This window comes from Tauraco erythrolophus, chromosome 14 (assembly GCF_009769465.1).
Source record: "Tauraco erythrolophus isolate bTauEry1 chromosome 14, bTauEry1.pri, whole genome shotgun sequence".
In the NCBI taxonomy this organism is placed as follows: Eukaryota; Metazoa; Chordata; class Aves; order Musophagiformes; family Musophagidae; genus Tauraco; species Tauraco erythrolophus.
This window is the reverse complement of record NC_141478.1, coordinates 21,942,366-21,967,028: the sequence shown is the minus strand read 5'-3', so window position 1 is coordinate 21,967,028 and position 24,663 is coordinate 21,942,366. Positions and strand designations below refer to the sequence as shown.

Here is a 24,663-nt window from a genome sequence, read left to right as displayed (position 1 = left end):
ACCCCCAGCTTCTCAGATTCACAAGCGCAGGTTGGCTGGGGCGACTCAGACTCTTTGCTTATTCACTACCGCACTTTGTAACAAAAAGCAATAAATTACTGCTCTGCAAAGTCCTTAGGGCTTGTCAGATTCTCCTACGATCACCGTCCCTAGATAAGGCTCGAGTAAAAACAGGACAAATTCATTTCACCAGAAAAAAAGGGTTCTGCTTCCGATTAGAAATTAAAATCATGGTTATAAAAGAAAATTGTGAAATAAGAAACCATAATTCTCTGTCATCGTTAACAAGAGGCACAGGTCTTGGCTCTCCTGTCTTTGTTAGTGCTCCCTCCTCTCACCCATGCCAGCTGGAGAGTTTTGTGGGCTCTTAACTCTCCTTTACGCAGAGATGGAGTCCTGCAGAGGTGCTCAGGAATGAAAGCATCAGCCCCTTCTCTGTACGCTTGATAAACTGAAGATTCATGTGGGTTTTTCCCCCGTCCCCTGGAGCTGCTCAACCAGGCTGAAGGCCACCACTCTTGCAGTGTCAAGCAGCCGCAGTGACCAACCAAAAGGCCACGAAAAAATTGCACAAGAGAAGGCCTTTCGAAGTGTAGTGGGATGCACATGTCTTTTTTCAGCTTTTCTACCTTGCCCAACAGCCTCCTTCTCTCTCCTTTCTCCCTTGCACTTCTCCGTTCAGTCTTCCTACTTGTCTCCATGTCCTCAGCCCGACCTGTGCTCAGAGGAACGCGCAGAGATTAGTGGCCTCTCTGAGTTCAACTAAAAAGGCTCATTTAGGAATTATTTAAATCTCTCTGAAGACAATCGAGTCTATTTAAATCCTAACTCATTTTCTTAAGTCTGTTTTTTCTCAAATAAGCCCTTGAAGGAGGTATTAATATATCAAAAGGGAACCATTTATCTGAGTATTTTTCCTTCTATAACTGGCCACTTTCTCTAGCTGTCTCACCACTCCCCTCCCCTTCTACCAAAGCTCAGATCATTCACAGTCCGAAGGGAATGAAATATTTTTAACTCCTTCCACACCCTCAATCTCTGTCACGAATCCTCCTCTCTCTGGCAGTAATAAATCACTGGCTGAAAAGGCTGGACTAGTTCTTTGCCCTACTTCTGAGTATAAAAATGATCCTGCATCTGAGAAGAGCTGCTCTCATCTCAGTTCTGGCACTGACACCTCCTTGAGTCCGCTTTTGGTCCACACACACCACTCTTCAGAGCTTCAGAGAAACATTGATTTCCAGTTTTTCATCTGGGTTCATTCAAACACACTTACACACCTTCACAGGATGCCTACCGACACGAGCACGCACGCATGACCTACTGCAGTGAGGGCACCCGGGGTGCTTGTCTCCCTCCATCCAAAGATAAATACACATTTCCTACGCAGAGCTGTACTGCTTGCATCCTTCCAGAAACAGGCTGAGATCACTGTGGGACGGAGTTTAATCTCAGTCCCAGTCTCCACATCTGGACTCCATGGAAGCCAACAGAGATGCACTTGTGTAAGAAACAGGAGAATCAAGCAGAGTAATGCATTTTCAGTGAAGTGAAAAATCATGATGCTCTGGCAGTATTTCGAACGCTGGCAGCATATCTCCTGTGAGACTGGATTAAGATGCACATCAGAAGCCACAATGTAAAACGTTGTGGCTCTCTCAAGTGGATTAGTGCTTCACAGGGGCAAAGATCATGCCACGGACTCACCAGATAGATTGTCTGCATGAGACACAGCTGCATCTTTGTTTTATTTTCTCTGACCTATGATTAGCAGTAAAACAGTGCGGCTCCCAAGTGTACAGTAATCATCAAAACCAAAAAAATGCTGAGTTCCATTTTTTTTTTGTCTTTTAAGCCATTCATATTCCCATGCTCAGGATTTGTTCTACGACCAGATATACATCCTATTCAAAATGATCAAAATACTCATCCTCATAGAGCCAAATGACTCCAGGAGTGAGTGGTTCAAGGGAAGAAAAGTGAACTTCTTTAAGACAATAAAATCATGCCGACACTGCTGGTGCGATCTCCAGCTTGATGCTATCTAGCATCAGTCCTAGCTTGAATAATTTTGCTCTTTTCTCTTCCAAAATTCTCCTGAGAACCGGTGCAGGCTCTCGCAGCTTATCCCAAGTCTGCCAATGCTTATAACGCAGTTGGCTCTCCATACATACTCCTGCTCATGGGCACTGTCCTGCTGTTTTCCAACAAGAATATAGGCATTCATAAAATTAAATGTGCACAGGGTCATCTTCACCATAGCAATAGGAGAGTGACTGAGAGGAGCTGTGTTCAGGCATATGCTGTCCCTCCCATACCTCCAGCCTCCAGGCAGCAAGAGAATGGGCTTAGAGCTGAGGCTGAAGCAGGAGCTGGATTCCTTCATGGAGGGAACCAGAGGAAACTCTAAATGAATGAGTAAGTGGAAAGAGAGCTGGGGTGCCTGCATGAGGGGAGTGGTGGTGGAGGGGGATCAGAGTGTGCTACAGGCAAACTGGTGGTTATATCAATACCAATTCAACCAGAACAACTCAGACCATACCCAGCACAGCACCAAAGATTATCACTGCTACTTTTGATTACTACTACTACCACTACACTTTCTGATTAGTGAGCTAAATTTAAACCCACATCCATCTACTCTTCAGCTTTGGAAGCTATTACGTAACGTCCTGGTTCTGAGTTCTTCCAAAGACTGGGTTAATTTTTGTACTAGAGCCATAGCTCAATTTGCTACAACAAGATGAGTTTTAAGTCTTGCATGTTACATGCTGAAAAACATGGAACACTTTTACCCTCACCGCAGTGAATTCTGAAAATCAGAATTTCTGATACCTTCAGAAATTCTCTTACCTAGAATCAGGTTCTCTATCTCTTGCTGTGTTATGAAGACCACAGACACCAGCAGAAAACTCTTGGAGGTTTTTTTCCACTTTCTATACAACATTCATTACATTGAGGATGGCTGTAATGATCACGTGCCGTAGCTGCCTCCCTCGCTGTACCTGTTCTGGCAAGGATTCTGCTTCAGACAGTCCTGTTTCTGGGCTGTGAGATATCAACAGACTGAGTAGTGTCAATTATGAGCCTGATGAAACAGTTTTTTACTTCTTCCCATTGGCTGCACTGCTGCAGTGGCCACAGCACAAGCCAGGGAACCCCACCATGGGGGATGGTGCTGTTAGCACGCAGCGCTGAGCTCGCAGGACATGGTCCGGCTTTGCTGGAAGCACTGGAAATGTCTGTTAACTTCAGGAGTCCTAAGAACAGCAGATCCAAGAACTTCGGGACAAATCTCTTTGCGCTAAATGTTGTGGGAAATGCCCTGTTTGTCTGCTCTTACAGGTGCTCAGCCTTAAGGTCTAATCCTGTGCATCACGGCAAGGTGGTGCAATGATGAGTGTATTACGTATGAACTTGTACATCATGGCTACAGAAGCAGCTTGTTTTCCATGCCTAGCTCCAGCCAGGGAAAGGCACCTGAGGAGAATACCTTGCTAGGTTTGAGAGGTCACATCCTAGCATAAGTCGGTAGTCCAGCACAGGGAACCTTTAGACCCAGTCAGTGAATCTTTTATCATCCATTAAGCACTGTGAAGCTCATATCACAGGACATTTTGGAGGTGTCAGGTCGTGTCACTGGATCCACATATCTGGAGGCGTGATGGAGAAAAAGACATCGATGTTACTTTCATCAGAAGAGCAGGACGAGAGAAATGAGGTAGAATCTGCCACCAGACAAAGGCTGGAGATGGGGAGGAGGGAACGGTGAGTGTGCAATTTGAGATCAGTATTGCTGGGAGCAGCCTTTTGCCAGGAGAGACGGCTCAGCAGGGAGGCTTAGTGCTTCGCATTATGATGTATTTATTTATTTATTTACCGCCTGAGTGCCAAAATGAGTTTCAAAAGCGATAATGAAGTTAGAAATCCCACACTGGGATACAAAGAACAGCTGAGGCAAGAGCCCTCTCCTTTCCGTGACGACGCGCGCGGTGCCCGCGCGTGCACAGTCACACTGCTCGGACCAGGCTGTCGCCGACGTTGCTCAAAGAACAGAACTATCTGTCCAGCTTCCACCAGCAGAAATACGATGTCAAAGTCCTGGTTATAATCATAGAATCGTAGAATCATAGAATGGTTAGGGCTGGAAGGGATCTTCAAAGGTCATCTAGTCCAACCCCCCTGCAAGGAACAGGGATATCTCCAACCAGATCAGGTTGCTCAGGGCCTCGTCCAACCTGGCCTTGAACGTCTCCAGGGATGGAGCATCCACCACCTCTCTGGGCAACCTGTTCCAGTGTTCTACAACTCTCATGGTAAAAAATTTTTTCCTAATATCCAATCTGAATCTACCTCCCTCTATTTTAAAACCATTACCCCTTGTCCTATCACAACAGGCCCTCCTGAACAGCCTCTCCCCATCTTTCTTGTAGGCCCCCTTGAGGTACTGGAAGACCGCTATAAGGTCACCCCGGAGCCTTATCACAGTATCTCTGATACAGCAAACCAAGATGAATCCCCAACACGGCAGTTTCGTTTCCCCTTCTGTAAAGATGTGCCACAAAGACACCGCGGTGTCGCTGACTCCCTCCTTCCCTCCTTCGTGTGAGCACGGAGCGGGTGCTGCAGGTGCCCCTGTGCTTCATGGCAGTTACAGGCTCCGTGGGCACTGCTGCCCGTAAGATGGACACACCTGGGCACTGAGCTGTCTGCTTTCAGTGCTGACTGATCGCCACCGCAGAGACATCGAGAAGTCATGGTTTACGGCTTCAAAATGGGACTTCTCTTACTAACACATGGGTAAGCAGTTTCAAGGAATAATAAGTTAACCAATGAAATACTCTTGCAAGAGCAAAAGCTACTCGACCTCAGTTTAGTTAAGGCCATAAAGGGAAGGCAATTTGCACTGCAAGACATTTTTAAGAGAAATCATTAGGTTTTCATTGAGAAAACATTTCCATTTTATAACCAACCCAGGATACTTTCATGAAAAGGATTAAATAACCTTAATAAAAACAACTGACACAAATTTCTGATTTTTTGGTTGAGCTGAACTGAACAAATCATTATTTATACCACTCCATTACCTACTTCTTACAAACATTCTTCTAAAACGAGATGGATGTGGTATCTGTAAGAGGACAGCTGCCTTGCAGCACTGGATCCACAATCCTGAGCCAGCCATTCTCTCCGAATCCTGAGTGCTCGCTGCCTGAAAGCACTTACGGACTTCAAATCAGAGTCAAAGGATGATATAAATTGGAAGGTACCTCTGAAGGTCATCTGGTCCAAATCTCCACTCAAATGACGGCCAGCTTACATCAGGCTGCAATTTTCTGGCAACTTCCTTGGACCTACTAGGACATGTGGGTGGGTATGCAGAGAAGATGGGGATGGGGGACTATTCCCGCCATTCTTTAACATGTCAGGGGAGAAGCTGGGCCCCTCTTGTCAACTTCAGCTGCATCTAACTTTGCTCCCTTCACTCGCTGACTCTGGACTGCAAACCAGCCAGAAACCCCGGTCCTGATTACAGAAAAAAGTACCTAAAGGCCGTGCTGAGACACCGAGCCTGGCGCACATCAGAGGCCCTCGCTTCTAGACACAATCAATACAGCACATCGTTTATAAGCCTTGTTATCAACCCCAAATGCTTTGATTGACAGTAACATGGGACGTAATGGTTCTCAGGCCATCTCTTAACAGACTGAGGTAATACACAACTAGTGCAGTCATTATAGGATAAAGCAAGGCACTCCAAACTTTTTCCAATCAGGAAGTTTGATTAAATTCTGCATTTGATTAGATTTTCCAGACACCTTTAATTTCTCAAGTGCTGCACACTCCCTGCCTTCTCCTTCACACACATCACCAGAACAGTAAGGGAGCTTTGCAGCTTTCCCAACATCCAGAACCGAGACGCTAGATCAGGAGGGGACTTCTACATAACCCCTTTGGACTCTAGAGATCTGGGAATGCCACCTGAGAATACAGACATTGGTGACCAACCATTTTTGGAATGGCACTTCAGATCCCATCCAGAACGGCAACAAACATGAAATGTCCCATCTGACAGGTCTGTGGCAGAGTAGGTGTGGGAATAATGGCAGACTTTGCCCAGCTCTCTGCAAACAGAGCAGCTGACACCAGTTATCTCAATGTGTCTGCGCCGTGTCGTCCCCAAGGTAGCACGAGCTAAGCCAGCCCTGGAGCCACACGAATTAATACAGCTTCAGTACAGTGCTACACTCAGGTTAATTAGCTCTGCTTAAAGGAGGGGTGAAGGGGGGCTAATCAGCAAGGGCATGCTGCCAGGCTAATGTGATTATACTGTACCCAGGACCCCAGCTAGGATCTCTGCGCCGAATTCCCCGCACATGTTCATTTGGAGGCAGTTCAGAACACGGAGCTGCATAGCAAACCAGCCTGAAAACACGGGAGTAGCCATGAAGGGTCAGGCTGAGGGCTCCTCTCACCTGGTGGGGCGTCTCTGACAGTTTCGGGTGCTTCGAGGAAGAGGAGAAAGAATAAAAGAGACACACAGCAATCCAGCTCCTGGCCATACCCTCCTGGCTTTTCCAGCAAAAGCAGGTTAGGGATACCCACTGCCAGGGGTTCTAACCGCATTCAGTAATGCTTGTAAGATTTTTCCTTATGTGAATTTGGCTAAATATTCTGAGGCTAATGAAACTTTGGGCCTCCATGGCACCCTGTAGCAGTGAGTTCCACAGTTTAATTACATACCATTAAAAAAAAAACAAAACTCCTTAAACCTGTTGCCTACTAAGACTTTACACTGTTGGTCTCCAAGAAAGGGCAAGGACTGACTAAGCCCAGAAGACTGATTCCCAGCTCTCATCGTAGTAGGCAGGCACAAGGGCAGTGTCTCGTTTTCCCTTTAACGAATATTGGTCTAACATCTGCTTGGTCTCCAACAGAGATGGTACATTCCAGTTGTTACCTTTCAGCCTTTATTTCCCCCAGTTACTCTTGGTTAAATTCAGGTTGACGACAGAAGGGCTGAAACGTTGATAGTCGGGCAGTAAAGTGCTTTTTTGCTTGGACAGCCAGACCGTGGGCTAAAACTGTGGCAAGAAGGACTGTGCTGATGGTTAAGCAGGGCTGTTTCAGGAACTGAGAGATGATGTCATTAGTGCTTCTGTAGGATTTATAAAGTGATTCTCTCTTTAGTGTTACCTCCTTGCCCCCTCGCAACTGTGCATCAGCACGTGCTTCTTCAGAACAACGTCAAGTGAATACGCAAGTATCTACCCAGTTTCAACATGTATTTTAAGAACAAGAGGCATTGGATAGTTCAGGGTTCATCGGATAGTTCAGACAGTGATGGCTCAGAGGGGAGGAGGAGCAGGGGATTGACTGTGGAGAGCAGAGAGCTCGAGGGAATTCCAGTGTAGCAGACAGATCTTGAGGACAGATGAGGCTCTGGAAGGAGAGATTATGGCTTTGCTGGGCTCTGCAATGCTGACAGCAGCAATTCCTACCTCTCACCAGTCATTCTTCCTTATGTACCTGAGAAGATAAGACGGGAGAGCCGAGTCTCTCTGCAGGATGCCCATCACTGCCTGCATCCTGCTGGGATGGGAGAGTGAAGCTCCGAGTCTCTCTCTGCTTTGTTCCGAGGAGCATAGCTGCAGTAAGCAGCATAATCACCGCTCCCAAAAGCCTCAAGGTTACAGAGTCTGCTGGGGAGGATGAGAGTGTGTGTGTGAGTGTGTGGTGACTTGACATAAATATTAATCCATCTGAGCTTTCGGATTAGAGAAAGAAATTAATAGAGGAACCTGCATAAAGCATGAAAATAACTTGCATATCAGTCTAGTTTATTCATCTCCTGGGCAGGAAACACTCCTCCTCTCTCGTGAGCTGCAGTTACTGCAGGTTGTGGGGTAATTTTGCAGTCAATGATGAACTTACATGTTAAGGCTCGAGCTGATCAAGAATACCTGAGAAGGGCCTTGTGCCTCTGCTCTTGCTTATGGACCTCCTCCACCATCACCCTGCACCAGCTCTGGCACTCACTGGACTTTACAGTAAGCTAATTCGACCCACTAATCTGGCAAAAAACTAACTCAGATGAAAGAAATCAGCTGAGCAAAGGTCTGAAAAGTATGAAAGGTGATGTACAAGAGTGAAACGGTGCAGCTGAGAGCAGTGGTGGGAGCACGGAGTGAGAATGGGTACGTGAGGCTGCCCCTCTTTGGTCAGAGCTGTCAGACCAATTCAGTTATAAGATGTAACTGCACAACCATGACTTGGGGAAATTTTTCTATCAGAATCCCTCAGGATAGACTTGTAATAATATTCTCTCACATGCAGGAAATAGACACCAATCTTGGGTGCAAAGATATTTTGGAGTTAGACACCAGACTGAGGTTAAGAGATAAGAGTCAGCTCCAGGTCCTGCCACTGAATCTCTGCATGACCATGGGCAAATAATTTAGGGCATAAGACACTCTGCAATGCAAGATGTGACAGACAGGTCCCTTCTAACTTTGCCTCTGGGACTGGAAATAAAATAGTCACTTCAGAGTGCCAGATCTAAAGAGCTATTATGATTCAGAGCTTTTTAAGGAAGGCACAGAGCCAGACTTACATGATGGCTGTGCCAGTGCCAGTTCCAGTGCCTGAGCTGGTGTGAGTGCTCTGTGCCCCATGGGATTCTCCACTCGTACTCAGAAACCTCCACACAACACTGTCTTGGAGGGTGCAACTTCCCTTTCCAAATTGTCCATGCTTCCTGCCACCCCATCAATCCTACACGGCTTCCCTGCCTTGCAGAAACTAGCAGAGTATGAAGGAGGAGATTTAGACAGGACAGGGATTGAGTGTCCAAATGTTCAATGAATCCAGCCCAGAGTGAGACAAGGCTGCTACTGAAGCCAACAGACAGCACATCTTGGCTTTTCTTCCTCTTCTCAAAAGCCCTGTTTGTACAAGGGAAGAACAAGTTGGTTTGGCAGAGATCTAGACAGTCTGAAACCTCGCCACAAACTCACTCCTGAACCTGTCCTGAAGTTTACACAAAGCCAAGCCTGCCAGTTCAGTTACTAGCTACAACCTTCTGTCCTTTTACTACGTTATTTCTGCTATCCCCCTCCCTCCCCACTGTCTCCCCTTCCTTCGGCTGCTCCCAGAATAGCTGCTGAAGTCTCCGCAGCCTGAGCCTCACCGTTTGCAGCCCGGAGGTGTACTCAGCAGAAGGCTCGAAACTGCTGCCTGCTTCTACCAATCCACCTGCAAACTTGTTGAGATTCTTTGCTTATAATATGCTTCAACAGACACATTGTCCCACGAGGACTCAACTAAATTGAGTTGCAGGGCTGCAAATCACGAAGCAGCCTCATTTTAATCATGGCTATTCAAGTGCTAAGGAATGCGGAGAGTAAATACATATTTGTTTTAAGGCTATCATTTGTCCAATTTGCAAGAAGAAAATGAACATGCTCAATCCCTGAGGCTTTATTCCTAAGGGAATACCTCAGGAAATGAATCTGCTATAACCACTACATATGAAATACACCCTTTGTTAAATCCTCTACCCACTGCCTTTGTCACGAAGCTTTTCTCCTGGATCCAGTAACCCTTTCATTCACATCTCCAATTCTAATCAGGCTTTAATATCTCACACTTCTTCTGCAATCCCAGCTGCAGTCCCTGTTGGCTTACTGGTGACTGATATCCCTGAGCACTGACTGGAATCCAGCTTCCAGGGTCAAGTTCTGCCCTTGTCTTCAGGCCTGGCTGAGGAAAAAACCATAGTGCCCAGTCCTGCAGGTGTAAACTTGGCGGCAGCTAGGTTGACCAGGTGGTTGGATTTGCAAATCAGTCCTTGACTTCTATGCTACTTCCAACACATTTGAATAAATACTCTGCATACACAGATTTGATCAGCTTGCATTCCCAGTGCTGCAGTGTCCTTCTCTTTGGCGTACCTTACTCTCAGTTAGCCCAGGCAATCTGTAACACAGTGGTAAAACTCTATACAAAGCCCAGTGTTCTGATTGTATCCCAGTCCTCCACATTGCTTCTCCTGGGCTTTTTCCCTCTTCCAGCTCTAGCTGTGGTTTAAGATCTTCCCTATCCTCCAAGCATGATTCAGCCTCTGTGCTGTCACTCTCTGCCCTACTGCAAGGTCTTTCCGTGGCCCAGCATTGTAATGTGCGTGTCCCAAACCTGTTCCCACGCCATCTAACAGATCCTTTCTCCCACCTCCTCCCACGTAGCAACTTGAAATTCACCCTTCTTAAGCCTGTGCATGCAAGCCATACCTTACCCCCTTGAACAACAGCTACCCTTGCACCTAATGGAACTGCACCAGGCAGGGTCAGAATAGGGCTAACACCGAATTCTTCCTCTTCTTAACCTTCAGACCAAAGGTATCCACACGATCCTGACCGTAACACCTCCTTGCCTACGGCATCCTCAGCCCTGCTAACTGAGGGCAGTTGTTTTTGCTGATGCCTGACAGCAATCTCCTGTCTTTGCGGTGAAGTCCCTCCCTCACCCGTGGGCCACTCAGGCCCCTGCCCTCAGTTACACGTCACCCTTCAATTAGCTCTCGTTCTGCGGAGGCGCAGGCTACTGGTTCAACCAGAAGTCGAAGGCAGAAGTTTTGCCTGTCGATGTCCTAGAGGGAAAAGTATCATTGCACCAACAGCCCCTTTGCTTTAGATAACAAAATGTCACTGTACGGAGAGCAATATACTGGAGGGATGGAAAGAGGGAAGGAATTGACACAGTTCCATGGGCTACCCCTCTTTGGCTGAATCCCGGTGACTGACCCATCTTACAAATTCACAGCATCACCTTAAACTCACCACCAGTTACGGTCACTGCAGTGGTAAGCTGATCAGTTGTGACATTTCTGTCTGTGCCCTACATTATGCAATTCGACAACTGTGCAATTAATTCGATAGCTACCTGGGGAACCTGCTCAGTGCCCCCGAGCTTTGATCCGTACTTTGGGGTTTCTTACCTAGTTTCACTCGTGAGCACTGAAGTGAATAATCTGGACACTTTTAAAGAAAGTACTTGCTAAACAAAAGCTACACATTCCGAAACATTCACTTGAGATTTGAAACAAGATCTCGGAAAGCAAAAAGTGACTTACAATTTTAGATACCAGTGACATCGATAATGTTGATCTAAAAAGACAGTCAGGGACAACAAAAATCACCTGCTTGCCCTACTATTACTCATCTGATCTTGCATCTGTTTCCTCCTGAGGGCCTGTTGGAGGGAATGGATGGGTATGAATTACCAGCAAAGTGCCGTGGTAACAAAAACACTGTGCCTTCGGCCTCTCACAGCCCTGGCTTCCTCCATGCAGTGCACAAACCACCCCTGGGTCGCATAGAGGTTGCAAAGCCCAGTCCTTACCTTCTCCTGGTACTGACGCCGTGAGGAGTCCAGAGACTGGATCAGGGCTGTGGCATGGCCGATGAACATGGCATAGCAGGTGGCACCGACAATCATGCTCAGCATAGTCAGCCACACATCCGACATGCCAACGGGCGCCTGCTGCCCGTACCCGATGCAGAGCATGTGACTCATTGCCTTGAACAGCGCGTAGGAATACTGCTTCCCCCAGGAGTCATTCTAAAGAGACAGACAGACAGACAGACAAAGCTTTAGCCGTGGGACAAGACGTTCTCTGAGATGAACACATTTCAGAAAAGGCTACCTAACATTAGATCCAAAATTCCATGTTTAAAGCACCTCTATATGTTAAACAAGCAATTTAATTCTTTGATGGCTTGGAAGTGCTGGGAACGCCTGATTTGAAAAAAAATCCCAAATGTAGTCATTTGACATCAACTGACTTTGGCTTTTACAGATTCCATGTCCTCTTTCCAGCAAAACTTTCCAGAAAGGAAGCCACACGGTCTGACACACTGGCTAGCTGGGATAAACTGAGATGATGCATTGGGTTATTTTCATAATGACCCATGCGTGGGAGAGGGAACTGAAGCAAATGATCACTCCACTGGGAAATGGACTTGGTGACTGGTAAAAGAGAGCCTGAGCGAGGTTGCCAGCAGCAAGATCTTAGAGTGGGGAAAATCACTCCCCAGCAATTTAGGAAATGGTCAGGATCTCTGGTCATTACCTGAAGAGATGGGAAGGGCAGAAAATTAAGATGATAATGTCCAGACAGCAAGTTCTTCTCATTGTGAAGCAGGGCTCTTTCCAGGGAGCTTAGAAAACTACAAATGGTCTCATTGGAGAGAAGCAATAAACCCCTGCGAGAAGCCAGCTGAAGTCAAGGGCTGCTTTCGGACACCCTGCGCTCTCCCACTGCAACTAACACAAGATGCACCTCAGCGATTATATCATGGGATAGGGATAAAAAAACAGGGTAGGTTTCATGATTATTCTGATTAGCCTGAGTTCACCGAGCAGCTCAAGGTACATTTACTCTCCTGTGGGTATTATGTGCTAGCAAGTCCTTGCCACAAAACCTTGTCAAGTAAATGCACCGTCATCACACACTGCTATTACAAGGTATGTGAAAAAATACCTCAGCTACAGTGACATCCATCGCAGCACATAATCTGTACATTCATCAGTCTTCTCTCTGTTCCTGGGAACGTGTTAACATTATGGATATGGCTGTGCAGATACACACACCACGGCAACTGAGAAGGTCATTGTAGAGAAGGTCTGGTTTGTGGCTTGTCAAATAGACAAGCAATACTTTGGTGAACCCCGTTCGGAGAGACGCAGCAGCCTCAGCACCAGTGACCAGTAATGCTGGGAGCTCTGGAGTTTACTGGACACCTTGGAGGGATCTAATCACAATCAGGTGGATGGCTGATGACCTCTCTGCAAACAGTTCTCTGAGTGTCACTAATGTTGATGGAAATTTTTCAGTAAGTAGTAAACAGAAGCAAAGGCTACTGGTGCTGTCTGTGAGCTGTGGCAAGGAGCTGGAACCTCTGGAGAGCGTTAATGCTCGGTTAGGAGATAAGCACATGGACAAAGCCTGGCGATAGCGTTACCCTGGCCATATTCGGTTACATTATGCAAGACAGGTCTGATTCACACTGCAACAAGAAAGGCAAAGCAACAGAAGTGACAGCGAAGCGGACGCAGAAGCAGCAGCGCATTCACAGCCCCAGAAGAGACTGTTCCCTGCTGGCGCCAGCCTGTCTGAGCTCACCTCCCTAACAAAGCAGGAACCTGTTCACCTCCTGCACTGGAAAAAACTACCCTTGAGTCAAAGAGAGAGACAAGGGACAATGTGGCCATCGGTGTCTCTGTTGGCTTGCCAGTGTGTGAGGAGCCACAGGCCAAAGGGAAGCCAGCTCCAAATGAAGGCAAAGAGCTTTTGTACAATGCTGCCTGTCCAGGGCAGCAGGAAGGATCCGACCATGGCGGCTGCCTGATGTGTAAGCACCGAAGGAGTGAATCTCCTTGCTCCTTTGCCTCACCCACGTCTATGCTCTGGTTCTCAGAGTCCTGGCCAAAGAAGCGAGGGGGGCCTGTTTTTCCACCAGTTGGCTTTTGTGTCATTTTGCAGACCCACTTCTGATCTGTGAAGGCACCAAGCATCTCACACACCTTACACAGGCATCCCTGCACCTTCACTGTTAACATTTCTGGGAGCCACAGCCCCTTTCCAACAGCCCTGTAGTATCAGCGGTCATAAGGACGTGGCCCCTGCACTTACAGAATGGCAAACGCCGTAAACTCTACAGCTTTAGCCCATCTCTTGTCCTTGCCTCAGCAGGGAAGTTGTCATCCTGAGACAATAGGCAGGAGCAGTCACACTTGACCAACCTTTGCTTAAAATGGTGCCTCACCTGTAAAGGTGGGCAGCACATTCACAGCTTTACCAGGGCAGAGGCAGTCGTGCAGGTGTCCTGTCCCATCCCTTCCGTGTTACATGAATTCCTTTCCCATGCAGGCATTTCTCACTGGACATTGCAGAAATGCTGCTGCCTCCTGAGTTCAGTGTGGCAGTAGTTTAACGGGGCAGCACATCTTCACAACAGAATTGAGAGCAGGGAGAAAAGAAATGCCAAGCTGAAATTCCAAAGGGAATTTGGGGAGACAGAATAAGAATAGCTGACCTGGAATTTGATATTTCAGGAAACTGGCTGCCGAGGTCTTTAATGGCCATGAATGATCAGAGCCTAAGAGGAACATTTGGGTATCAGACAGGTTCAAGTTTCAAAAGCCATTCTTCCAGCAACTTGCTGCTCACGAGTGCTGTTTACGAGGAAGCTTGCCAGTGTTTTGTGGGAATTAGTCATCCAAAACTACAACATCCAACATCACTGAGCCCCCGTAGCCCGCAGAAACATTTGTGGCTCCCTGGGAACTCTACACTTACAAGTCACAACCCCAATTCCCATCGGCAGCACGGCTCCCTGGGAGGACAGCCTGCTTCGTGCCAGACTGAGATCGCTGAGTAATGACAGACTGAGGGGTGAGAGCTGCAGGAAAACACGGAGCGTTTAAAAAAACAGCCTGAGCAATGTGGTCTGCTGGGAGAAGAGATCAAGGACTGCTGAAAGAGAGGCACTTCCATGAAGGGGGAAACCTTTGAGAGCAATTACCTTTAGGACACAACCTCTGAGCTCTTTGAGTGTCTGTAAAGCGCACTGGCTCCTCGTGGCACAGTCTATGTGATGACTCTTTGCTTACAGGTCTCAGTACATCTTTAGTTTTTAGGTCTGCACTACTCTTTTTTGTTTTCCACAGAATAAGCAGGCAGGTCAAGAATGCAGTACTTTATGCCAGACTAGTCGTAGAGGTTCCAAATGTGTTGTAGACACAAGTTTACTAGCACTATGGTGCCTTACACTGATACAGCTCATTTCTGTAAGAGCCATACCCCTACACTCAATATACCACTATGCCAGTCCCCACGGCGGGGCGGGGGGGGTTGTACGACTCCACATATACTGGAGTGGCAAAAATGGCCCATCAGGGTTGGTAAACGAAGCCTTAAACTGCAGAAAGAAAATGACTCCTCGTTAATCAAATCTCTAAGCAAGCTAAGATGGAGCTACAGAGCTGTGCCCGAACATGGTCAGGAGGGATGTTATCCCAGACACGTGCCAGGCACTGACAGCATTTGCAAAAGGGAGTTAAAATGACTTTGAAGTGGTTCCTTGGACTAGCTTCTTTTTAGCATCCACACTGGCAGTACTAGAAGGGTTTCTCTGGGATTAGTGTCTGGACTGCAATGCTTCTGCCCAGATCTTGAATACCTGGAGACACGTTCCTGGAACTCTTCAAAGGCAGCGCTGGGTTCTGCAATACCTTACAGAAGCACGTAAATAAACAGTACGGTGTCTTATAGGGTGTTTGGGTCTGATGTACATGTGAGTGTACCTGGATGAACCCTCACAGGAGAAAACTAGAGAGAGAGAGAAGTAAAGTCACGGAGAAGTACTGGCAAACTCTTGGGGTAGGAGCACAGTCCATGGCACAATGTTATGCCTGACTTACACCACTAACATTTCACAGTATTAAGGAGCTGTCTGGTGTGAAAGGGCATATTTCAATCTCGTGAACTCCCACATCTGTCTCAGCAGTGATCTTATCTGGCCACAGAGCTGTTACTCGGGGTTTGCTACTGCGCACCACTCACGTCAGGGTGCGAAATAAGGCCTCGGAACATCACTGCCCTCGCCCGACAACACCGCAACTGCTGGGCCGGCAAGTGGGACGAGACATTGAGATGGTAGGTCAAACTTCCCATCGGACAGAACCTGCCTGTTCTGGGCTTATTTCCAAGGAGAGCTTTGCACGGCCTTCACCTGACAGAAGAGATTTTCTCAGGACTCTGGGCGCACCACTCGCCTTGCCTGGGACTCCCACCCGTGCACCCATTGTTCCTGGAGTGCCAGCGCAGGCCTGGGCACTCACCCCTTGCCTGAGCTGGCTGTACCTGGGCCCAGCCCCGGGCCCTGAACACATGCTTTAGCCTTGTTTCCAGCCTTGCCTCTGACTCCCATCACTTGCTGCTCCTAACTGGATTCCCTGGCTAGACCCTGGACATGACTGCCACCCTGCCTTCACTGGAATGGTCAATGGACTCTCTTATCACCATTTCTGCTCTGCCCACCCTGTTTCAGACTGGTAGGACTATGCCCTAGTAGGCGAGGGCATTGCCTACGCAAGGATCACCCAGGGCTCCTGGCTCTTACCCCATTGTGGAGCCGCCCTACTCTTGCTGCTCCCTGACAGATCTTACAAAACACAAAAATGTACTACACAGCTTCATACGGCTGCTGAGTGAGAGTGAGAGGGATCTGCTGGACCAGGGGCTTGGGGGAAGTTAGGAATCGCACAGCAAATCCATGCGGGATTGCTCTGTCTTCCACAACACATGCTGCACCAGTTTTTCTTCCTCCTTTCTACCAGCAACTCTACAACGATGTGTTTTGGGGAACAGGGAAGGGGGGCTAAGCTCAAATGGAAAGCTACTCTTTCTCTTGGTAGAAGGGAAGATGATTAGCATTTCCCATGCAAGGTCGCTGCATTTGACACGGGGATATTTGCCTTCCCTGCAGGGTTTATCAGTTCAGCACCATACCCCAGGGAGCGAGCCACGTGTTTGCAGCAGCTTGAGGTCCCAGCAGAGCTCAGATTTCTCTGATGAGGAGCTGCCAGGCAAGGGTCTTGGGGAGCTGCTGCTGCCTGCACACACGCCGCTCTGCAGCTGACTCACTAACATTTCTCTTTTTAATAAAGTGCCCTGTAGGGAAGCTAATCCCGAAGCCCCTGAGACTGGGGCTGAGAAATTAATACTGGAACCATCCTTCCCTGCCATTTCATAACCAGTTCAGGAAGAAGTCATACAGAGACTCACTCCTACAATTGCTAAAGATGAAACATGGAGTATGTAGAAAACACCAAGACAAATTTGACCCAGGGATTTATCGAGCCTCTGATACGATTTTGGCAACAACAGACCCTTCACGGATCCCCTGGAAGAGGATCAAACCTTTAGGAAGCAGATGGGAAGTGATGAATCTTCTCTTCCTGCTGTGTCGGAATCAGAGCTGGTTTTATGGACTGCCAAGTGGCTAGGTGGGAAACTCCTGAGAGGTGGAAGAACAGCACCAGCATACTCAAGCAGAAAGCCTCCAAAGCATTTGGCACCTCACTTTCAGCTCCTCTTGGCTGCAGCAGCTTCAGAAGATTCCTTTTATTCCTGCAGTGGTTCCACCCCAGGCTCCTGTGTGTAATCAGGGCAGTCATGCATCAAGTATATTTATCTCCTCAAAGCTGTGACCAGGTCAATAGAGAATGTCCCAAAATTCAACCTACCAACTCTCTGTCACAGACAGATGCCATCCTGGCCTCCCACCTCCAAACCCTGTCCGTCACAGCTCTCAAACAGAGCCATTCTGGAAACTACCATCAAGTTCTTGGCATCAAAGTCTGAGAACAGCCTAGACCACCAGTTTCTTCTTGTTTCCTGACTCAGTGGCCTCTCCTACTACTTCACTAAATACTTACTATATGTAAATTGTTGCACTAATCATGCCATCCACATCCACCACTGATCCCAATGACACATCCGGAAATCTTCTCAGGAGATCAGAGGACAGAACCTCACAGTGAGAAAAACTATCTGATTCCAGAAGAACTAATCACTCTCTTTGTTAAATACTCCAAAATCAGGCTATTTGGAAGCTGGCATATTCCTGTACAGCTTCTGGAATGGAAGCCATCTGAACTTCAGATGGTGGGGCGTATAACCACCTCTCCAGTTCTTCACCCCAGTTTCCTGAGGCTCCATTTCTGAGACAGTCACTAAGATAATGGTGGTTTTTTTTCACTTTTATTAAGTGGAAAAAGTGAAGGTGACTTAGCTGCAAAGGAGAAGCAGAAAAAAAAAATCAAACAAGGCAGATTTAATTCCCAGCTTCACAGGCTCTCCAGGCTGGGAAGACAAGTCCTGCAGCATGAGTTCTTGCCTGCTAAAGATCTGCTCTGGATAGAAACTTCCAATCCTGTCCCTCTCAGAGACTGTGCTGAGCTCTCCTGCCCGTGGGATGCGTTCTTCCCCCTCTCCTCAGTCTGGTTCCTAAGAAAGGTGCCCAGGCTAAATCTCTTCTTCCTCTGTCCTGTTTCCTGCCACCTTTTCAGACCCTATCCCTTCACTACCCAGCTATCTTGATGGCCATTTATAAGCTCCCAGGTAACTCTTTTTCTAGATTATATAAGTTTAGGTTTCTTTCCCTCCTCATCAGGCTCTGATCCCAATATGTTTGCAGCTCTGCAAGTGGTTTTCTGGCTTTACTGCCTCTGAGTGAAAAGTGTCCAAGAACCAATTTGCATTAGCTCGTGCCATGCAGTTGTGCAACATACTCAGCACAACCCCAGGTCTCTCAGACTGTTTTAGTCTTATACCATTACAGTATTTATTTATCCTCAGAAGCAGCTGGAGAGGGAGAACTCTCTGACTTGCCTGGGATCACACAGAACAGACTTGGGAAGTGAACCCAAAAGAACTTTCAGGCAGTGTTCCAGCCACTGGAGTATTCTTCCTCTCACTGTGTGTCTGGCATTGCTAGTTATTGTCTTCTGTGACGGTTTTCCACACACCAGTTACCAGCAGATCTGGTTGTTCTGACTCTTCAGGTCACTTTGCAGATTGAGTTGTAGTTCTAGCGGTGTCAGAGCTGAGTGTGCAACTCACACTTGTAACTCTGCAACCCTGCTTTTACCTCTCCCCCCAGGTTGGATGGGAAAAGCAAATAGAAGTTGTTGCCATCAGACAGCAGCCTCCACCCAAATGTTTGGATAAAGGAAACACGGTTCAAATCTGCTGCCCTGAAACTGTCCTGCAAGGGCACCATGGGCAAGTCACTTCATCGGATGGGGATGATTTCTGTCTGCAGCTCTGAGCTCTCCAGGACGAGGAGCTGTATGTCCTTTTGAACCTGAATAGCACAAGCACAATGGGGCCCTGATCTTTCATTGCTCCTGCCGTATAAATAATAAAAAGGCAGCATGGGGGAAGAGAAGGCAGCTGCTGCATGGGTTGTTCTTCTGCTGTAGATAAATAAAGGGCTCCAGTCTCCAGAACTGTCAGTCTGGCACCTTTCAACAGCAGGAAGTGAATGATAATTGCAGAGGGAAGAAATGAATAAATAAACACCAAACAGACGACTTTTTCATGGATGCTCACTCGTCTCAGGCATGGGCAGCATGTGCCCACAGCTCCGCATGTGGGAGGCATGGGAAGTTGGCAGTTCTTTTATACATTTTACATTTGTTCTGTTCTGCCCGAGTGCCTGATTATTAGTTTTTTTAAGAAGAAACTGGCTGGGGGAATCTGGAGGTTAAGAGCTGCAATAAGAGGCAATTTTTTAAGCTTTGTCAGTTTTTGCTGCTTAATCAACTGGACATTGTCCCTTTGAATAAAAGATCCTGAATTCTCAGTGAGATGGTTGAAAGGTACCATGAACTCCTCGTGCATTTACCATATGGTATAAATCTCCCTCACAGCAAAGAGCAGAGTGAGCAGCACAGCTTGGGACGTTACTGGGAAGTCTGGTTACCGTTCCCATGACGGGAGGCTGAACCGCAGCTTGGCGGAGTCTGTTTCGGCCCACTCTAATGGGATATTGTGCAGCTCCCCAGGGAGAAGGGTGGGTGATCACACCAACCCTTCAAGTGGATACAGAGCAGAAGGCTGAACAGTTTCCTTGGGTCCAGTAATGGGAATTATGGATCAAACCCAGCTATGGCTCTAAGACCCTCCCTGCCTCCTGTCTCTGGCTCAAGCATGCCCAGATTCCAGCAGAAAACCGCTTCCATTCTTGCTCTTTGCTGGCTCCTGCCAGGAGGGGGAACCTGGTTCCTGCCTTCTGCTGCAGGCAGCCCGCAGCAGGATCTGCTGGGGCTGGTTCCTGCTCTGCAGCCCTGAGACTGGTTGCAGAAACTGCCTCCGAGGAGCCTCTGTTGCTTTCCAAGTGCCTGCTGCTAGAGAGGGGAGGAAAGTCCTAAAAGGAGGTGGGAGAAATGGGAAACTGGGGGATACCATGTTAGTGCTGGGAGGTCGCTGCTGAAATGGTGATGCCATGAGGGCCGTCAGGCACTTACCACCATGCGGTTGAGGGACACCCAACAATCGTCAGGGAAGTCCTGCAGCATAGGCACGAGGAACTGGAGGCAGCCATCCCAGTGACACAGCAGCAGCATCATCCCAATCAGGTTCACAATCCGCACCACTGCACTGGCCAGATCGTAGGTCATGTGGAAGATCTGCAGAGGCCAACAGGGAGCAGATTAAATGGCAGCTCCCCAAACAACCAACCCAACATAATTAGATGCAGTATCAGGGTCAAGAACCTTGCTAAAGTAACAGAAAAGGCTGCACCAGCTCAGGTCAGTCACAGGATGTAAGCAGAACCAGCAGAAAAACAGATTAAAAAACAAAATACAAAACCATAATCATTCACCCCTCTTTGCCTTTTGATTTCGCCTTCTAATTTACATTAAAAGCTCTGTAACTCATTTTATAAAATAATTTGGTTGCAAATATTTCTGGAACATCAGCCACTCCTCAGAAATCAGCTCTATCATTACATCTTTTTAACTGCAATGCCCTTCTTTGATTTCTGCTCTTGCTGAGTACATGCCACGCACTGACCCATGGTGGAAGCTGTCTTCGTACTGGGCATCAGACGCAGTCTCTGCAAGTATCAAATGCAAGAAAGAACGGCCTTGAACTCAGCAGCAGCTTCTAGAAGAGGATCAGAGTCAACTATTTTCTGGTATTTCTCGTATTCTGCTCCTCTGTCACTTCCAGTCTTAAGTGAAGGGGTTCAAGGAAAAGAGAAACATGGCAGAGCTGTATAGCAGTTTTTAGCAAGGAAGCCCAGAAACCTGTAAAATGGCAACTGGAACCACATTTCTGCAGTCAGTGCTCTAAAGCAAAGGGAGCCTATGGCCGTGTTGTCCATATATTAGCCATAAACAGGAGACACTGAGAAATCCAGGTGCCCTATTATAAAAACTGTGAATGCAGTCAAGACTTACTTGATTGACACTATTTTTTTCTTACCAGTGGTGTGTTATGGGGACACTGGAGGTGTTTGGCTCTTTTATGTCCCACTTTGTGGTGACAGCAAGACACACAGGGCACGCCAGCGACTGCTATCCTGAACTACCTATCTGCCCAGGTTTGGTTTTCCCTACTGTACAACATGCCACAGTGAGGAGAGATGGGTCTGGAAAGCATGGCTGGCCCTGTGTGGCTCAGCACAGAGCCCACCTTCTGGCCTTGTTTGCCAACAACGCAGTTCATGAAGAGAGGAGACCTTCAGCCTGTCACTGAGCAATGGTTTGGACCCAAGAAGGACGGCACCCTTAGTCCTCACAGGGTGTCAGCTTCCAGCTAAAGAAGCCAACTGCATCATAGGATCTGGATCTTGAAGTTCCTGCCAAACACCCAGTGTGGTCCACACTATACAACCCCAGCAACATCCAGAGTAGAAGAAGACAATGCTGTTGGGTCACACTGATCAATGCAGCAGTGGACTCAGTGTAGCTTCCCTTAGGTTCTCCTCTGAGCTGCAGAATCTGATGGTTAAATACACACTGCTGTAGCCAAGAACAGCCTCTCCAATGAAACTGGCTTGCTGGGATGCAAAGAGGAGACAGCTTGTGCTCCCACCATGAGGGACATCCTTTCACTCCAACATTACCCTGAAAACAGACTCTGAACACATCTCACATCCTCTCCCACGTGCTGTGGTGTTGCCACAGCAATTTGTGGGATGGATGGAGGCCATGCCCCAGCCCTGTCAATGTGTCCTGCCCAAGAGCCTTGTCTGGAGAAACGTTAATCACTGCTCCCCATACACAGTCTTGCTGTTTCTGGTAGAGGAGGAGTGAAATATTTGGACATCTGTGTGTGAATGAAGCAGAGAGACTCACTGCTGTCAGCTACCACAGCTGGGCTTTCTCAGGAGGCCTCCCCATGGTTTGAAGGCACAAGCAGCCTGGCTGTTTTGCAGCCCAGCTCGCAATCTGGTGACCCAATGTCCTAGTTGGATTTAATGGAAGGGAACAAAAAGCAGAGGAATGTGAAGAGCAAAGAAGACTACTGTGAATCAGATCAGGCTGCGCATCCCATCTCCATTCCTGCTTTTCCACCCTGAGCTGTAGGATGGTACTCCCTTCCAGGGTTTATTTCAATTAGCTCTGTCCTAATGTGGCTACATCAGCCTGAAGCTTCCCACAGAGCTTGTCTACCCCACCCTGCCACAGCCCCTCCTGCTCTCTTCATCCTGGATTTCCCCAACAGCCCTGCCACAGCCCCTTCACTCCATCCCACAGCTTCTCTGCTACATTACCCACAGAGTGCCCCCTCCGCAGCTCTGCTCTTCACCTCGGCCCTGCCCTGCTGCTCCAGCCCTGTGTGGTCACACGTTCTGTTTCCTGACCTGCCACCACACCTCTTGTAAGAGTGTGACTGTTGTAAAACTGGCCTCCAAGTGAGCCATGCAGAGCACGCAGCAACACCTATCCAAGCTCATCATTTCCTTAGGGATGTAGCAGGATTTACTGTCTTTTCTTCTGCTGTAAAATAAACCTGTAAACACAACTTTCTTATGGGGCACCAGCCAGTGGACCAAAAGGCACAGAGACAGGTTTATAGAAGATAGCAAAGCAATTTCCAGTTTGCATTGTTATTAAAGTGTAGGTAGACAGGCATGTGCAGTGGGTGACCCAGCCACCTGGGAATCACCTCCGGATGGGCAGGTGACTACCGAGGGACATGGCTGTCAGAGAAGTATTGGCGAGAGGGAATATGGCCATAGGTGTGTTATGTGACTCTATGGCTAAGTCCATATAGCTCCTTGCTGCCCTGGCAAGGGAGGTCGCTCTCCTTCCAACCACCCATGGCAGTATGTACCTGTCATCTTTGCCTGTACCAGGGATCGGCCTCCTCTGATCCCACAGCGAGTCAGTTGAAGCAGCTAAAAAGGCAGAAAGTTTTTGTTATAAAAGAAAGGAATCGTGGTTGTCGGTTTAGCTGCCTAAATTGGCTCATCGCTCTGTTGCCAGAGCTAGTTGTCCAATCTGAATGCCTGTTTCCACACCAGATATTAACACTTCCCCACCTAATCAGGATGCCACGAGGTCATACGCATTGGGAGATGCTGACATGCTCATCCAGACCAGGAGGGAGCCACAGCAGAACACTGGAAACCAGAAGGATGCATGATTTGGGTAACTGCTTCTAAACTCCATTATTTCTGCTGCAGCGGAGATGCAGCTGGAGTCCACAGTGTCTCTTAGTGTGAGAAAGGCCATTCTAGTGATTTTTCTGGGCTGAAAAGAAGAAAACATCCAAAATCCAGCATGAAAGGCTGTTCTAGGAAACCCAGCCCTCGATACTGACTCAATTGGTCAGTATGAAAGCTGAGCACATAATTCATAAAGAGTAATTCCGACTGGTTTAATCTTTTTTTTTTCCATTGCAGAAATGATCGTTCTCATTTAGATAACCCAAGCGAATCCGGCCTATTTGAGCGACAGCCACGGGCTACGCTTTTAATGAAGCCAGAGCAGCAGTTTGCAGAAGGATCTCTGAACGGGGCTTTTGTATCGCCAGGGTTTTACTGCGCTAATGACTTTTCCTCTCCCACCTATGTGTGTTTTTCAAAGAGCTCCAGCCCTCCCGTAACCCAGGGAACTCCAGCCAGGGACCGGGAGAAACCCTGTCAGATTTAGGAAGTGCCTTTCTTCCTTTCATATATTAAAAGCAGAGAGTGAAAAGCCTGAGGGAATGGATGGTTCAGGGGAAAGGTGAATGGATATGGAGCTTCTTATACGATGACTGGGATCTATTCTAGTCAGGCTAGGGCAGAAAGCCTTAATTCTTCAGTGCACCTCCGAAAAACAGGAATAAATGTTTGCTTCTGCTGTTAGGCCCCGCTGCCTCCTCTCATGCACTAATAACTCACACGTTTGCTGGCAGCTGAGAAATGGCAGCTCTGTGCAGAGCGTACGTATGTCTTGGTTCACAGGTCTTCCTTCACCACTGGGTCACCACCCATCATGTAACCCACCTGTAAGCATAGGACCCAGTGTAGACGCACAAAGGGGAGGAGAGTCCAGCCTCTGTATTAACACCAGAGTGCATCTGCCCCTGTAGCACACGGATGTTCCCATTGCAGAGCTCAGAGAGGCCATTTGGGATTGCCCTCTCATGCCCAGCACGGAGTAGAGGGAAGGATCACAACTGAGCTGACACAAACCTCCCGCACAGGAAGGGACAGTATCTGCTTTATGCAAGGGTGGATTTAGCTCACCTACTCTGGGCCTTGAGATCTAGACTGTATCATTAGAGTCATTGGATGGAAACACACACCCAGAGGGTGACACATCTGGTTTGTGGCACTTGTCTACCTGAGAAGGAGATGCACTGTGCCTCAGGAATTCCTGTTTCTCTCTGCTGCCCATAAAGTAGACCTAGATAATCATCTTCAACCTGAATGCAAGTGAGGCAAATCCCATTTCAAATGTCAGTCTCAGGAGTTACCAGCTCATGCCCACTCCTCGGAATACATTTGCATTCACACGCAAGAGAAAAATAAGAAACACTCACTGTGCGGCACACGGGAATAACTGAAGGGGTGTGAACACCTTTCACTG

At 47.8% G+C, this 24,663-nt stretch overlaps 1 protein-coding gene across 3 annotated transcripts in view; it reads right to left on the bottom strand.

Moving 5' to 3' along the window:
- The window catches only part of HCN4 (hyperpolarization activated cyclic nucleotide gated potassium channel 4), a 104,230-nt gene that overhangs the window by 22,176 nt on the left and 57,391 nt on the right, over nucleotides 1–24,663 (bottom strand). For all 3 annotated transcript variants that reach the window (XM_086620154.1, XM_086620155.1, XM_086620156.1), the window contains exons 3-4: nucleotides 20,098–20,259; nucleotides 11,401–11,619 (exon numbers count right to left, since the gene is read on the bottom strand). In XM_086620154.1, coding sequence (XP_086476280.1) covers nucleotides 11,401–11,619; nucleotides 20,098–20,259 — 381 coding nt within the window. The remainder of the gene's footprint in view (nucleotides 1–11,400; nucleotides 11,620–20,097; nucleotides 20,260–24,663) is intronic.